Source organism: Cajanus cajan, chromosome 10 (genome assembly GCF_000230855.2).
Source record: "Cajanus cajan strain Asha chromosome 10, NIPB_CcT2T_4, whole genome shotgun sequence".
In the NCBI taxonomy this organism is placed as follows: Eukaryota; Viridiplantae; Streptophyta; class Magnoliopsida; order Fabales; family Fabaceae; genus Cajanus; species Cajanus cajan.
Window position 1 is genome coordinate 42733806 of NC_138526.1, and position 16566 is coordinate 42750371.

Here is a 16566-nt window from a genome sequence, read left to right on the forward strand (position 1 = left end):
TCAGAGGTCATAATTTTCAATCTTTTCTCAGCTAATTTTTTTAACCTCCTAGAGACATTTCTTGGATATTCCCTATACTAGTACTTATACACAATATGTTCCTCCTCAATAGAAAGATTAGAACATCATGTTGTTCTAATTAAAGATAAAGGTCAATCTTAATCAAGGTTATCAATAGCAGATAACGGTCTATGGCAGCGAGGCTGAAAATCCTTTATAACTCTACGGCGGATGCCATAGCAACCTATGGCGGACTATATATATATATATATATATAAAACAACAAAATAAATAATAAGCAACATAATATCAACTTAAATACTTAAATATCATAACAACAATACCATAATTCATTAAGTTTCATAACATAATTGATTAAAACACAACAAAAAACATAGAAAAATGAGTACAAGAAGCATGTTGCTAATCTAATCATCCTCCTCATCATCATCATCATTCTCCTCCTCTTCCTCAATGTAATCATTCTCTTCATTGAATGCCAAAGGGGCATAGCCTTCAACTTCTTCACCTTCTGAATTGTCAAAGTTAATATTTGGCAATTCTTCTTCTAATTCCTCACTAATATCTTCTAAATCTTCTTCAACGACTTCAGCCACTTTTCCTTTTCCTTTCCTAGTTAAAGAAGACACTCCTTTGCCTTTTTTAGAAACTTTTTGAGATGATGCTCCTTCTGCACTTGGAGGTTGCTTCCTTTTGTTACGCGTAGTATACATTAGAGGCTCTCCAACCCCTGAAACATCATAAACTTGATTGCAAGTAAGTGGATCATTTCCACCAAAACTAGCCCAATGTCCCTTTTGAATCTTCATCAATTTTTCAGTATACTCCATCTCTTTTTGGAGAAGTGGAACTCTTATCTCATGATAAGATGGAGGTCGCAAATGCGGTCCAAAAGACCCAATAGCTGCAACCATGTCATGAAAGCTCTCCAATTTGATCATATTAAAAGATAGTCCAGCTTGATACCAAAACCGGGCTATATATTGGTGGACCCTTGCTGTAGCTTCCTTGTCACAACTCTCCCTTATACTTATTTGCTTCAATTTCTCCTTCTTGTTTTTTGCAATTGCTGTTTCCGGACGTTTACAGAAAAGGTCAATAGGCCCCTTTTTCATAGCAACCTTCTTCCTCTCATTGGCCCCAAGTGTCTCAACTTCTAATTCTCCTAAATCTCCCTCCAATGTATAATCTTCACTACCAAGAGTCACATCTTCCATTACTCTTTGGCATGACTCACTTTCTTTCATCTTCTTATTTTTCTCAAGTGTCCACAACTCATCTTTAACCTCTTGTGGAACACTTTGACAAGGTGCAACATTTCCCTTCTTTCCCATTAAATGTTGCTTTGCTCTTGTAATTCCTCCTTTCATGATTTTTTTACAATAATTGCAAACATTTTCATTGGTATCATTCTTTTTGGTAGGATGACAATGTTTCCATCCTATGTCTGTTCTCTTAACAGAGTTTGAGGATGTTTGACTTTGGCTTGGAATTGGATTGCTAGACATTGTCCTAAAAATAAGAAAAAGAACAATAATAAAATAGGCACTCAATGTTAGTTTAGAATTTAGAAGAAAATAAGAATTTAAATTGACCCAATTGGTAAAAGAATTGGAATTAAAAAAATTGTTGCAGATGCAACGATGAATTCATTAAGAAAGGACTCAAAGCATTAGGAAAAATTAAAAGGAGGATTAAAACTAGGGAAAAAAAAAAGGAGGATTAAAACTGAAAAAATAAAAGGAGGAGGAGGATTAAAACTGAAAAAATAAAAGGAGAAGGAAGATTAAAACAGAAGAAAAAAAACCTAGTTTGGCTATGTCGCCGGAGTAGTTCGCCGGAGTACTGGGCCACCACGGTTCAGGTAGCCGGCCAGAAAGGGGACGAAGGGACGGTGAACGGAGGTGATTAGGGGCGATTTCGACTTCCGTAAGTGCTGTTCGCACTTCGTGGTTGCTGGCCAGAGTATTGGGCCACCGCGGTTCAGGTGGTCGGTGGAAAAAGTGACGGGTGAGCAGTGATTGGAGTTGAACAAAGGTGACCGGAGAGGTTTAGGGCAGATTCTGCGTGAGCTCCTCTTCAAGTGCAGAACGTCGCGACTGTGAGGGAGAAGAGAGACGAGACGAGCCAAAAACATAGGGCTCACTCCATTTGGGTCTGTTTCGAAGCCCAAAAATAGGTTTTTTTTAAAAAAAATCCGTCATGACCGCCATGCCCGTCATAAAGCTTCACGGCACCATGACCATGGCGGGCGCCATATCGGAAATGGCGGAAACCGCCATAAACCTTCATAAAACGGATGGCCAATGGCGGTTCAGGTTCAACCGCGACGTTTTTCCGTTATATAACCGATATTTGACAACATTGATCTTAATTTCATAAATATAATTTATGCTCCCATGAATTTCTTTATATATATATATATTGTCTTCTCCTTAAGTATATATTATATGCTCCCATATACAAAGAAGGCCATGATAGGCACTAGTTAAAAGAGTAGATTACAAGGTTCTTAGTCATGTGAAAAGGAAGAGAGGGAGACCAAGAAGGACTTCAGAGGAAGTTGTCAAAGGCTTTCTCATGGTAAATAATATTCCTAAAGTTTTGGTTTTTAATCGCTCTGAATGATATCATGCGCTCCATGTAGCTTACCTCATCTATTGGGATAATGCTTGTTGGTATCTTCTCTTTTTCTTTTTTCTTTTTTTAACTTCTTTGGTGTCTTCTTTTCTAACATAAATGGAGTAAAAACAATTCTTTTACCAGATATCAACGAATACCAAAGCAAAACCCACTAGAAGAAAGAAAGGGAAATAAAGAGTTTTCCTGTTCATAAGCTATCACTAATCACATTTCAAAATCATTGAAAAAATAAAACAGTTGTTTGAAATCATCAGGTAGCTATGTCTGACAATGGAACAGTAAACTAAAACATGGAAAATCACACTTACATGTGTATCTAAGAGATAAAAAGCTTTCTCCAACATGGTTCTTCTCATACGATCCATCTCAAAAACTTGTTTTACAAGCTACAGCAAGAAATATTTGAGCATTGTTATCATCTGTTTGAATATTCATCCTAGAGTAGATATACATCAATTCTCCTAATATATTCTAGGTTGGGTAGCTAAATAGGAAAAAGATCAACACTGATCCAGTGCTTCGAAGTTTCAACTTTAACATCAGATATATATAAAGAGAAGTAATTGTATGAAAAGATTTACCTCATTCTTGAAACTGTCATAAACAACAGCAAGGATCAAGTTTGTAACAAAGTACACCCCCACTAGCACAAAGAGTACGAAAAACAGGCAATACCATCGGGAAGACCTTAAAAGCCAAAATAAAGTCATGGGCATTGATGGTTGATTATATCTCAAATTGAAAGGACAAAAGTCATTTAGCCAGGCAGATTCAAACTCTTACTTGTATGCAGGAACCCAAACATCTGGATTATTGGATGTGGTAAATAAAAGAAACAGCTGATAAAATGTAGTACCATAGGAAGTGAATACTGTTTTCCCCTGTATTGTATCCTCAAAAAACACATACGCCACCCAACTAGAAAAAAGAAGAAATAGAAGCCACAAAGCCTGCAGTGCATAAGAATTGGACGGCACACTGTCCAGTAAGAGTGTTGATTATAACAAATTAAAATAATCAAATGTAGCATTCAACTGAAACTAAATAGATTTTGAATGTAAAATGACATACACGTTGTTTTAAGAGTTACAAACAGAAACAGCAAAGAGTAAGGCCAAGGAGAAATAACATAAAGTAAACTAACCAAGATATTTAAGTATGTATCAAGCATCCCGGCCAAGATAACGATAGTTTCTCGTAGCTCCCTGACATCAAATTCAAATGCAGAATTTAACAATAAAAAATGTTATACTGCATTTGCCTTTGGCTGAATAATGAACATACAAGAATTTCACATTGCAAGACATGTTAACCATGGCAAGTAACTCATGAAGCCATAAATTATTAAACATTAGTGTTGAGAAGAGAACCAAATTAACCTAAAGCTTAACCTACCACCTCACATGAGATGATGAAAGCCCTAAAGGACTGGAGCATGTACAAAGCACAAGACAAACACAATTTGTCCTAAAATTATAGTTTAAATAATAAAAGAGACAAGGATCAAACTCTTGACCACTTGGTCTCTACAAAACAGCTTAGTTTTGGAGTTGTTCATGTAAAAAATGTCCCTCCATTTTAGAAAATAAATTAAGTAACAAAAATCATTTAAACTTTGATATCAGAAAAAATTTGAATTTCTTAGAAGTTTCGTTTTCATATCATTTCATACAATAAGTCTTTATCTCCAGTGTTGATAAAAACACTGAACTGACTCACCCACATGAAAAAATTATAAAATTTGTTCAATTCCATAACAGATAGAGTACATAAACAACAGTTTTATATGTTTGATAAGCCAAAAGGATGTTCAATTCCATAAACAACAGTACATTGTTTCCGGTCAACACCCACGAGGTGGAAGTGCACATTTAATTATTAACATAACAGATAGAGTACATGAAAGATATAATGTATAGCACTCAATGCTATCTCTATCCCTTTCAATTATCTTCCAGTCCTGTTCTATACAAATAATAATAACTAGGATTTGTAAATTTGAAGCAGTACAGCAACAATTATTAAAATTTTCAAGCACAGGTCCAAAAGATATAATATGCAACAGAATATTCATTCCAAAGGAATACAAAAAGTTGAGAGAGGCCAGACAATACCTAATATTCATAATGAAAAGAACAACCCTGATATAAGGTGCAATTCTGAAAGGTAGAAAATCAAAAGCCAGTGGAGACAAATAAAGGGCATAGACCAGCATATCAGCGACAAGAACTAGTAGAAAGAAAACCTGGAAGTACCAAAAGGTTAATTTTTAGTAATAGTATATATGTAAAAATGGATTTCAAATTCAGGATATATGAAAATGATGTGGTTTTTCCCTTCATAGTGCAAGATAGCACCCATTTACTCCAGCTTAATTATATGATGAATGCTCACATATAAAATCAAGATTCAATGGGGAAAAAAAAAAGTGTATCATAACACAAACAGAGGAATGAAGCATGCATTTCAGCATATCAGTCGCTTCTGTTAGCTTTTGATTGGAACAGGTTAGGTGTTGAGCAACCCTACCTTCCAAAGGTCAAGTCCATTATTCACAAGTTGGCCCTCAAAAGTAACATTATTGACATTTAGAGCTGATATAGCTTTGTTGTCTCGTACCAAATTTTATTCTTTAGTAGGATCTTAAAGCAACATACCTTCAATTGATTAATGATATTTTTCCAATATATACGGGATCCTTCATATGCCAATGGGAAGAACGTATGTGCGATTAGCAAAACAACAGTTATTCCCTGTATTACACAGAAAAAGCTCACGTAAGACAAAATACTGTGCACATAGTTGAAAAAGAAATTAATACAAGGATACTTTAACAACCCCACAGATCAACTGGTATCCCCATGCCATTCCATAGGGTATAAGACTCGCATTTTTTAATAAACGATGAAAAACCTATTAGAAAGGAAAGATAAAAAGAAGAAAAACCCTCAGAAGGGAAAAAATGACACCTCGAGCCAAATTGGCTAAAAATGTGAAAAGGTTTTTGCAAGTCACTAACAAATCCCATTGAAATAACTACTACCAAAGCACTAAGGAAAAAAGAAACTCCTAGCAGATATTCATAAATAACGAAAGAAAAACATCAAAGCAACAAAGTGGAAGGATGATTTCAAGCCTACACTTGCTTTATCTCTCTAAAATGCTTGCTTAACAATTACAGATACCGGAATATCTTAAATGAGACATTCATTAAATAAGTTAATGACATACATAGGTAGTATTGGCTGTTTCATTTCATTTACAAAATGGAGCCAAATAAATAACTTAATTTCAACATGAGAATGACAAATATCACCAAAGGTAATCACCATTTTCAAAGATAAATAACTAATAATTTACCCAATAAAAAAATAATAGCCTCTGAACTACTGAACTCTTACCTCATAAATAAGACATTCTGCATCAGTCAGATACGGCAATTGTCCCAAAAAGAAATACTCTCTATCATTGCAAGAATTTGTGGTAAGCTTTTTACACCATACAGGTTTCTGTACCAAGTAAAGTACATTATAAAATATCATCTTTCTATTTTATTTTTCATTTTCTTTAGCCTGAAACTCAATTAACAGGAACTAAAGGAGCTTGCCACTACTAACCTCCAGGAAATTCAGGACTATCAAAGCAAAATAACTGAGAGACCAGATGAGATTGCATTTGGTGAATATAAAATAAAATCTTGCATAACTTTGGAAGTTTGATGAATCAAGAATTTGCTCAGGGATACCAACACCGTCTTCAGCCTGCATAAAGCATTTCCAAACAGTATAACAAGTAGTTAACGGAACCGAAAAAAGTACATAAATAAATAAATATTAAATATATATATATATATAATATATATATATATATATATATATATATATATATATATCAATTTAGGGGGGAAGCTAGTAGAATATATCTCAGTTAAATACTTCACTTAATTACATCCCCAGAAAAACATCATTACCCGGAGAAACTTTATCCTTTTCTAACTTTATCTAGTTTTGCAATTTTTCATCATCACTCCATTTTGTCATCTCCTACTCCAATTTATCTCCGCCGAAACAAAGATCCTTCGCAATTTCATAACTGTGACTTTACGAAACATCAATCTTAATAACGACGTTACCTCCACTTCCCCTATAACTAAACACTTTCCAAATTTGAATGACGCTGACAAACCGTGTGTTTGGTTTTGCTTCACGGACGGATACACTTAGTTTCACAAAGATTGAGTCAAATACAGTTAAAAGATGCAGAAGCTACAAACAAACTGTAGTTTCAAGTTGACGAGCGTCAGTGAGATTTTAAATGCGGAACCATACAAGCTAAAGAGAAGATGCGATTCAACTTCAAAAATAACACGACATTGTCGCCAGAACAGATTCAACCGGTGATTCTTAAGATTCCTTAGATAACGAGTCTTTGATAGAAACTCGGACACAGACTTGATGCGCAAAGTACATTGACCAGCCATTAATGAGAAGATCTACCTATCTACATTTCATAACTGATTCCAAGTTCCAACAAAATGCCTGATACGAAACTCGCTTTCAATTGCAAAGCACAACAGTTAACAGCTAAATTAAAGCATAATAATCAACGGTTTGCGAGAGGCAGAAAACAGAACCGAAGAGGCACTAGGAGTTCAGCGAAACAGGTTGGGAGAAAGGAGAAAGAGTTGAACGAACCAGATCGACGAGCGCAGCGGCTTTCTCGTAGTTGGAGCCGTGGGTGATAGCATCGGAGCGGCGGAATATTCCCCGGTGCCGGTAGCTCTGGTCACTGCTTTCGCCTCTCAGCAGAGACTGCTCCATCGTGGAGAGAGAAACAAACAAGGAAGAGAGAGGAAAACGCTATTCCAAGTGTATCATTTTGTTTATATAGTGATCCACGATCACGCTCTTGGCACACGCAGAGAATGGGGCAACGAAATAACGACCGTGTGGGAAGCGAAGGGAATACACTAACACTTCTTGTATTAGTTTGAGCATATCGAGAAAGTGGTGATGTGACCACACACCCTTGATCCGATCCAAGGTGTCCACGTATCAACACCGGATAGAGTGGTATTACTATTTAGTGTACATGCCAAAGTCAAAGACCGTGCCTGACACCTTCTTTTACATTTACTACTTCAATTCACACACCTTCCCTGTCCTTTTGTTTTGCCCATTTATTAGCGTCTTTGAATTTTCATTGCTATATTTAATTATTATTTTTACAAAAAAAGAAAATTAAAATTTCTGATATTAAGTGGTTATACTTCTTGTTCTAGACTCTAGTACTGCTAGTGCTACTAATTATAAGTTCATCTTTTATGCTAGAATTTTCTCTGTCTTTGTCTATGTCTTTGATTATCATTAGAATGGCCAGCGTGGTTGTAATGCTGTTTGGGTGTTATTTGTTGAATGGAGACAGGTGTATGATATGATACATATCATTTGGATGTCCAATGCATGACATTTGGAAAGCAAATTTACCGAGTTTTCACCGACTTCATCAAGTTGTTAAAAAAAGTCTATGTTAGATTATTATTTTTTTATTTCTGCTGATATCTTTTGAGAGATACTAATTCTGTTCGAAATAAGGCTAATAGTGTAACTGTAAATATAAACACTATTTTTTTTTATAAATGTAATATAAACATATTTTTGATAGAGTTTCAAATATTAATTCACCGTTATCAAACTTTTTCAAGTCACTTTAAAAAAAATAAAAAAAAACTTTTTCAAGTCATGTCGGCAGTGTAGGTCAGAAATTAATATCTTAATAAATACGAGTCGTGAAATATGACTTTTGTTAAGTGTGTTGAATACGCGTTTTATGATTGAATATTACAAATTATAAACGTGATTATTTTTTAATTATATATAGAACGCTTCTTCAAAACGTTTAACAAAAATTAGTTTTATAATTGGAGCGTTTTAATTATAAACTTTTGAATGCATCTTGATTTGGAAATAAAAATTAGTTTTATGCTAAAATTTTCAAAATAAGCCTTTGAATATAAATTATTTTTTTTAAATTTGCAATTAAATTAATTTCAAAAATAAGAATTTTTTAAAATTAAAAGTTGATGAGAACATTTAGTGTTCTTTTAAATATTTTATTAAAGGTATAAGATATATCAGATGTATTCTAATTCTAATTGTGGCCACGATTTAACGATACTTGAATTTTGATATTAGTTTACTATAATCGACAACGTGAAACTGAATAAAACTAATAAAAGAATACATGTCACGACTTAAATGCGCTCTGAATTTTGTCTCTACCACCTGTAACGACGGGTGATAGTCACTGCATTTAAAGTGATTTTCTACCGGCAACCAAAAATATTTACAATTGCCTATAATTAACATATAAATAATTCTTTTTTTTTTTTTGTAAGGCAAAGCTAAGACAACAAACAGAAAAAATGAAGATTACATCTTACGGAACACTGTTCCAGCTGCATCCGCCGTCACAAACGAGTGTAAACCCTCAGGCATGGTATCCAAAACTACTAGGTCAATACCACAATTTGGCTCTAATTTCAACAAAAAATCTGCACTTTGGTTTCCTTCTCGAAGAGAATGGCAAACATAAACACTCCAAGATTGTTGCAGTAACTCCTTAATGTGAGCAATGATAGGAGCATACTTATGCAACACATCCAATGGTCCCAATACCAAATTGACTGCCAGTAACGAATCAGAAACATAAAGTATATTGCGAAAGTTAGCTCTCCACGCTAACTTCATACCATGTAGGATAGCTAATAACTCCGCTTTGAGATTGTCCCCAACTCCAGCATCCCCATAAAAACCCATAAGCCAACGACCAAAGTTGTCCCGACATAAACCTCCATAACCCGCTGGACCCGGGCTACCAAGCGCACTGCCATCCACATGCACCGTGACTTGCCCTTGGCTAGCTTGTAAGCATGTAACGTGACGCTCCTGTCGAGCCACCCTCTCCTGTGGTCCCCATAACGTTCTAAATAGAGATGACATAGCTGAATACGACCAACCAAAACATGAGGGGGAGATATTATACCCGAAAAAACTCGACGGTTGCGTTCTAGCCAAAGTTCCCATAATAAGCTAACAAGCATGACCCCATACTCGTCAATGTTAGCCTTCAACCATAAGAACCAATTGATTGTACCCCATTGTGGTAGAACCAAACGAGGGAACACAGACTGTCATAGCGACACAGTTACATCACAACCAAAGAAAATATGAAATGCATCCTCAACTGTTTGATGACAACATTGACACAAGGTGTCTAAACCCATGTGACGTGAGACGAGAAACTGAGCAGAAGGGATGCACTCATGGGCTAGCTGCCACAAAAAGAATTTTAGATTCTCTGGTATCTTGAGCCGCCAAATCCAACCCCACACCGAGTCATGGATGCCATCCTCTCGTGCCAATAGCCACTTATACCCCTCATAAGCCGTATATCTCCCTGACAGTGCTCCGTTCCAAACCCAAACATCCGGTAAGGAATGATGAAGGGTCATGCTAAGCCCTTCAATACGTTGACGTAAAGTATCAAGGACAGGGGTATGAAGAATGTTCAAGTTCCACTTCCCCTGTTGCAATACCTCACATACCTGAAGATTCACATCTCGAAAATGCACATAAGGGACATGTAAACAAAGCGCCGAGTTGCCCAACCAAACATCATACCAGAACCGTACGTGTCTGGCACCCAGTTGTAGTTGAAAACCATCATGCAATTGAGTATAGGTCTTGGCTAAAGCACTCCAAAAATTTGAACCTTTCACATCTAAGCGATGTTGTAACGTAGCACCAGGGTATTTATTTAGAACGAACTGCACCCATATCTTGTCCTCACGATGACCCACATCCCATAATAACTTTCCCAGAAGAGCTATGTTTTGTAAACGAGCAATCCGGACACCTAGACCACCATGCCGTCGTGCTCTCGTAACTATATCCCAGCGTGCAAGGTGGAGCTTACGTGTACCATCCCCACTCCAGATAAACTGACGTGCCTCCCTATCAAGCGCATCACAAATTGTTTGCGGCAACCACTAAAACTGCATTGTATAAGAAGGAATAGCAGCCACAACGGAGTTAACCAATGTTACCCTACCAGCTCGATTTAACAGTTTTCCCCTCCAAGAAGTTAGTCGTTGTGATACCTTGTTGATAATGTAATCAAAATGAGCCGACGTCACCCTACCATGCACCATGCGAAAGCCCAAATACCTTCCTAGATTACCCGTTAACCGAATATGAGTAATATCTACTATGCTTTACTTGAGGTGGTACACCAACTGATACGTGACCTTTAGATTTTTCAGGATTAAAATGCAAACCTGAAACTGCGGAGAAACGCTCTAACAAATCAACCATAAACCGCACCTGGGAGGGCTTAGCCTTAACAAATAGTAAAATATCATCAGCAAAAAATAAGTGGGAAATAGAAGGCCCTCCATGTGGCAATCTAAATGGCTCCCACCTTCCTTCCTGGACTGCACCCGTAATCATTGCCCCTAATTTTTCCAAACATAACATAAAGAGATACGGTGATAGGGAGTCACCTTGGCGAAGCCCTCTTTTAGGAAAGAAAGGTGACGTCTTCTTCCCATTCCACAACACAGATATAGAAGGGGAAGAAAGGCTATGCATCACTAACCGGACAATATTCGGAGGAAAGCCAAATTCATTAAGTACTTGTTCCATGAAACTCCATTCCACTTTGTCATATGCCTTCTCAATATCAAGCTTATACACCACATTGCCCTTCTTTTTCCTCGACTTCTTCATTGAATGAATTATCTCCTGTAGAACTATAGCATTATCCACGGGGCTCCGTCCTGAAATAAAACTAGTTTGCAAAGGGCTCACTAGCTCATTCAACCAAGGGCGCAAACGAATAACAAGAACTTTAGAGATGAGTTTATGAATTACATTACATAAGCTAATGGGTCGAAAATCTTTGAGCCTTTTAGGATCCTCACACTTAGGAATAAGTGTGACCAAAATATTTGAAATTTGTGGGTCGAAAGAACCTGTAACAAAAGCATCACGAACCAACTTCCAAATTTCACTACCAATCTGATCCCAATACATTTTATAGAAAATGGCTTGAAATCCATCAGGGCCCGGTGCCTTATAAGAGGGCATACTCAGCAGAGCCGAATGGACCTCTTCCATCGTCGGAGCTTCCCCTAGTTGAGAGATAAGACTAGCAGGAAGACGAAGCAGGTGCGGTATAAGTGGTGTGGAGACTACATTCTACGATGTGCCAAAAAGATCCTTGAAATACTTAACTGTCGCTCCTTCTAATTGTTCTTCATCAATACTCCACACCCCCGAATCCAAGAAAAGCCCATGTATCTTCCCTTTCTTTCGCCGTATCACTTTTTGTGTATGAAAAAACCTGGTATTTTATTGCCAAAACGGATCCAATCTTCCCTGGACTTTTGAAACCATAAGGTTTCCTCCTGAAACAAAGTGAGTTCATACTCACGAAGAGTTGCATGGTAATTATGGAGTAGACGTAAAGAATCCACTCGCTCAAGAGTCCTTTCAATACCACGTAGCCTGCTCTCCAATGCCTTCTTTCGAGTATGAATGTTGCCAAAAACCTCTTTGTTGAAAACCATAGAATCCTGACGAACATAATCGAGGGATTTCGCCACATCCCCATTCCCTCGTTCCCAAGCCTTGCGTACCACCTCAACATACCCTTCATGAGTACACCACGCAGCTTCAAATTGAAAGGGACGATCACCCCTTCGAAAAGGGTAGCCACCACACCTCAATAGGAGGGGATTATGATCAGAATGTCGTCGCGAAAGTACCTCCACTATCGCCTCCGAAAACTTCATACGCCATTGAATGTCCCCCAAAACTCGATCCAACTGCTTGTGAATTGGCCCCTGCCCAGTAGCCATTCTATGTCACGTAAACCGACCTCCCACTTGATCAAGTGTTAAGAGATCACACTCATCAATCATGCGGCCAAACAACGCAGCTCGACTATGAGAAAACAGGCCTCCACGTTGATCAGAGGGAAGAAGAGTTTCATTAAAGTCACCAACTAGAACCCAAGGAAGGTGAAAAGAAGCGCGGAGTGAGCAAAGGTAATCCCAAAGACGCACCCTCTCCGTAGGAGTCGGACTCGCATACACCCCTGAACATATCCAAATGTGAGACCCTTTAAACACTTCAATAGAAACAACTTGGTTCGTAGAGTTAACATTCTTAAAAGTGAAAACTGAAGATGACAATTGAAGAACCCATATACCCCCTGCATGCCCTCTAGCCTCCTGAATTTCAACCACCTGATAGCCCAAGCTATCCCAAAAACGACGAACCCGTGCAAATTGGACGTGCACTTCAAAGAGGAAAACAAGATCAGGACTATACTTCCGTAAATTATCCCTGATGTGAGAGTGATTTCTCTTGCTTGAGGCACCACGAACATTCCAAGCCAAAATTTTACAATCCATAGCTATCATTATTAAATTGATAAAAGATAGAAGCAAAGAGCAAGGGAGCCAGTTCACCATCAAGTAACTATCCCCGACCTCGACCTATCAAGGGTCTCCTCTACCATCTCATCATCGTCCTCTGAAAGCTGCAGTGATCCATCCCCCCAGTCTCGTGGTAAAGAGTGTAAACCAGTTGACCCTCTCGCATCCCAAACTGGAGGGTAAGGTTTGTGAGAACCTGTAGGAGAACGTGGCATCCCAAGCACAGGTGTTGGGTTCGTATGTTGCTTTTCCCTAAGTGTCACATAATTTGCATGCAGCATGGGCCCATCTCAACTCCCGCAGACAACGTAAATCCCAAGGTTTTAGGCTTATCATGCACATTGGGTTCCCCACCTCCTATCTCATGAGGAATATCACCTCTATCTCATTGAGCTTGCATCACTAATTAAAAATAAATTATAAAAAAATTATACAAATATATATAGTACTCCAAAAATAACTATAATATGTAATTTTAAATTGGTTAAGCAATTCTATAATATCTATATAAAAGTAGCAATAAGTTATACAATCAATAAGGATCGCAACGGGACAGGTCGGGTATAGGTTTTATGATACTCATCCTTGTTCCTGTCTACGTGGCTCAAACTTATCCTTATACCTGTATCCGTCGAGTATGAAATTTTCATCTCATTCCCGTCTTTGTCGAGTATCATATATACTCGTACTCGTATCCGTACTCGTCAAAAATTAATTAATTTTTTTTACAAAAAATATACAATATTTTTAGCTTATTTTTTCATTATATTACTATTATAATTAGATTGTTTGTCTATCTCATATTGTAATCAAGAGACTTCTTAATAATTAAATAATTATAAATATTTCACATCATAATAAATAATCATACATAATTAAATATTAAAATTCTTTAAAATAATCAAATCGAGACAAGTATTAAATCGAGGATGAGGACGAGAATGGAGATGGGGACGAGGCGGGTAAGTATATACTTGTGCCCATACCCGATTTAATATATCGAGTTTCACCCATACTCGTACCTGGTCAAACTAGGTATTTCTTGTCAAAGTTGAGACAGGTTCGAGTATTACCCACAAGTACATGTTTATTTGTCATCCCTAACGGTCAACAACATGGTTACCAACACTTCACAAGTCTCCAACTTAACTCTATCTTGTTCTCATGTAAACATGATTATTGTAGTCTAACCATAAAAAAAAATATAAGGATAAGTTAGATTTCATAAAAGTGAACACATTGCAAATATAAAAGTAAAAGCATCTATATTATCAATAATATCAACATGTAAACAATACAACAAAATTGCACCATAGCCTACAACCTAGCACCACAACAAATCACTTCAACATGACATTCAATACCTTACAAAATTAAGCAATTCAACAACATATGATAACATATTTCATCACCTTAATGTCATTCAACATGCAAATCGACATAGCATATGAACAATCACCAAGAACAACACATCTTATGCATACACCTTAACTAATACGTCGTCACACATTCTATCAAATCAAGGTGAGTAGTCCAAGTGGTTTAACCTATCAAATCAACCTATCTTTTTACACCTTTTAAATAACAATCAATTGAGCTATCAATTTCTATAACATAATATTTCAGATGTCACCACTTAAATTAAGAAAGTTCAATACATTGTCAGGTATAGCATAGCTTAGGTATGGACATACCACGACTTTGACATACATAAACCAAGTCACCAATGAAATTAGCTCACTAATTATCCTTGTTATACTACACGCCTCTACAATAACCAATTAAGGGTTTTAGTCCTTAACTCTATACCTTACTCCAATATTAATTAAGGACTTCAAGAAGACTCAACAATCCATTCTATGGGATAATGCTTATTCAATGAGGGTTTTCAACAATTGTGCTCATAGAGCACCACACCAATATCCACACTATGAAATATCCAACTTTCGAAAACACCATCTTCTTTAATCCCAAGTCAATTAACATGCATAAATGTTTATAACATTCTTATCATAAACACCTCAACAGGTCAACAATCACTCAACATATCATGCCTAAATGTCTAAAACATTTTCAGCATCACACCTCAACAATTCAACAATCATTCAACATATCATGTCTAAATGCCTAAAGCATTTTTAGTATCACACCTCAACGATTCAACAATCATTCAACATATCATGCCTAAATGTCTAAAACATTCTTAGAAGCACACCTCATAAATTCAACAGTATACTCATCTATACATATATTATCCCACATTAATATATATATTATAACCAATAATCACCTATCATCATATAACATGCAATAAATTCACCTAATTATCTATTCATGTTTATCATATCATCGATCAAACAACATGAAATTTCAAAGAAAATTGTACCCGATGCCACACACCTTGCACTTGGTGCCATTAAGGTAGAAAGTTATTTGTCTTGCCCACGTATAACATCACTAAATTTGCACTTGACGTGGAAGAATTAAGGAACCCCTAAGCCCTCATGTTCGACCCTATTTCAAGTAGAGACAAGTCTCTCTCCTTATATCCAATGTCACTCCTTTAACATCCAATACCAATTCAAATAGAGTCAATTTTTTTATCTCATGTCCGACACCATTCAAACCATGTCTGATGTGATCAAGTCATAGACTTTTCCCTCTTTTCACACTCAACACCATAAATCATGCATCCAACATGAGTAGGATAAAGACCTCCTAATTTGAGTCATGCTCGTCGCGATAATGAGTTTTGCACTTAGCATTTGGCTCAATCCACCTGAAAATTAGGAAATCCCAAGCATGCAATGCAATATATCATACATATGCATCACCCAAACCCCATTCTACAGCAAAATAGTAACATGCAACAACAACTAGGATCAATCACCAAAATTCACCTTCATGAATTCAAAACACCAAAGTTCAATAAACAAAAATTCCTACCTCAGAATCATCCATACAATCATGCATTCAATGAATTCAAGACACATACAACTCATTAATCTATCAAAGATACAAATTCTAACTTTCTTTACCTTGAAATCTAAATGAGTTTATAAAACTCAAATCTTAAAAAAAATCTTATAACTCATTTTTTCGGATCTCTATCCAAAGAAACTCTCCGATACACATAGAGACTCATAAATAATTTCTTAATTTTCAAAGTCTTTTATCCATATATTTCAGAACACCACAACCATAGTTTTAAAAACCGGACCGGTCATCGAACCGGTTAAGGTACTGGGTCAGTGGGTCAAAGGTTGAACCGGTGGGTCACTAGTTGAACCGCATGACTCGATTTTTATTTATTTTTATTAAAAAAATATTCATATTAAATATATTTTATACTTATAAATTTTAATAAATTCATATCTTATTTTAAATTTCAATTTTTC

General features: G+C 36.5%; 5 protein-coding genes across 7 annotated transcripts in view; all 5 read right to left on the bottom strand.

The window, feature by feature from the left end:
* The window catches only part of TPC1 (two-pore channel 1), a 29886-nt gene extending 22202 nt beyond the window's left edge, over positions 1-7684 (bottom strand). The window contains exons 1-9 of one of the 3 annotated variants that reach the window (XM_083065460.1): positions 7359-7657; positions 6282-6425; positions 6066-6173; positions 5322-5417; positions 4779-4909; positions 3809-3869; positions 3448-3614; positions 3246-3351; positions 2973-3050 (exon numbers count right to left, since the gene is read on the bottom strand). In XM_083065460.1, coding sequence (XP_082921586.1) covers positions 2973-3050; positions 3246-3351; positions 3448-3614; positions 3809-3869; positions 4779-4909; positions 5322-5417; positions 6066-6173; positions 6282-6425; positions 7359-7484 — 1017 coding nt within the window. In that variant the 5' untranslated portion in view covers positions 7485-7657. Of the gene's footprint in view, positions 1-2972; positions 3051-3245; positions 3352-3447; positions 3615-3808; positions 3870-4778; positions 4910-5321; positions 5418-6065; positions 6174-6281; positions 6426-7358 lie in introns of all 3 variants that reach the window. The other 2 variants (XM_083065461.1, XM_083065459.1) reach the window with 2 other exon arrangements.
* Positions 310-2966, bottom strand: LOC109810351 (uncharacterized). The gene is made up of 2 exons (XM_020373791.3): positions 1829-2966; positions 310-1533 (listed from the first exon to the last, which is right to left on the bottom strand). Exon 2 carries the CDS (start codon positions 1527-1529, stop codon positions 429-431), a length of 1101 nt encoding a protein of 366 aa, XP_020229380.2. The 5' UTR covers positions 1530-1533; positions 1829-2966; the 3' UTR covers positions 310-428.
* A 1411-nt stretch (positions 7685-9095) lies between the features above and the next one.
* LOC109810389 (putative ribonuclease H protein At1g65750) lies at positions 9096-11843 on the bottom strand. Its single transcript, XM_083064877.1, has 4 exons — positions 10944-11843; positions 9962-10714; positions 9761-9853; positions 9096-9629 (listed from the first exon to the last, which is right to left on the bottom strand). The coding sequence occupies exons 1-4, from the start codon at positions 11841-11843 to the stop codon at positions 9096-9098; spliced, it is 2280 nt and encodes a 759-aa protein (XP_082921003.1).
* Positions 11844-12046: 203 nt separating this feature from the next.
* On the bottom strand, positions 12047-12586 carry LOC145952507 (uncharacterized). Its single transcript, XM_083064878.1, has one exon. The coding sequence runs from the start codon at positions 12584-12586 to the stop codon at positions 12047-12049; it is 540 nt and encodes a 179-aa protein (XP_082921004.1).
* A 6-nt stretch (positions 12587-12592) lies between these two features.
* LOC109810390 (uncharacterized) lies at positions 12593-13144 on the bottom strand. Its single transcript, XM_020373844.1, has one exon. It carries the CDS (start codon positions 13142-13144, stop codon positions 12593-12595), a length of 552 nt encoding a protein of 183 aa, XP_020229433.1.
* Between the last annotated feature and the right edge of the window lie 3422 nt (positions 13145-16566).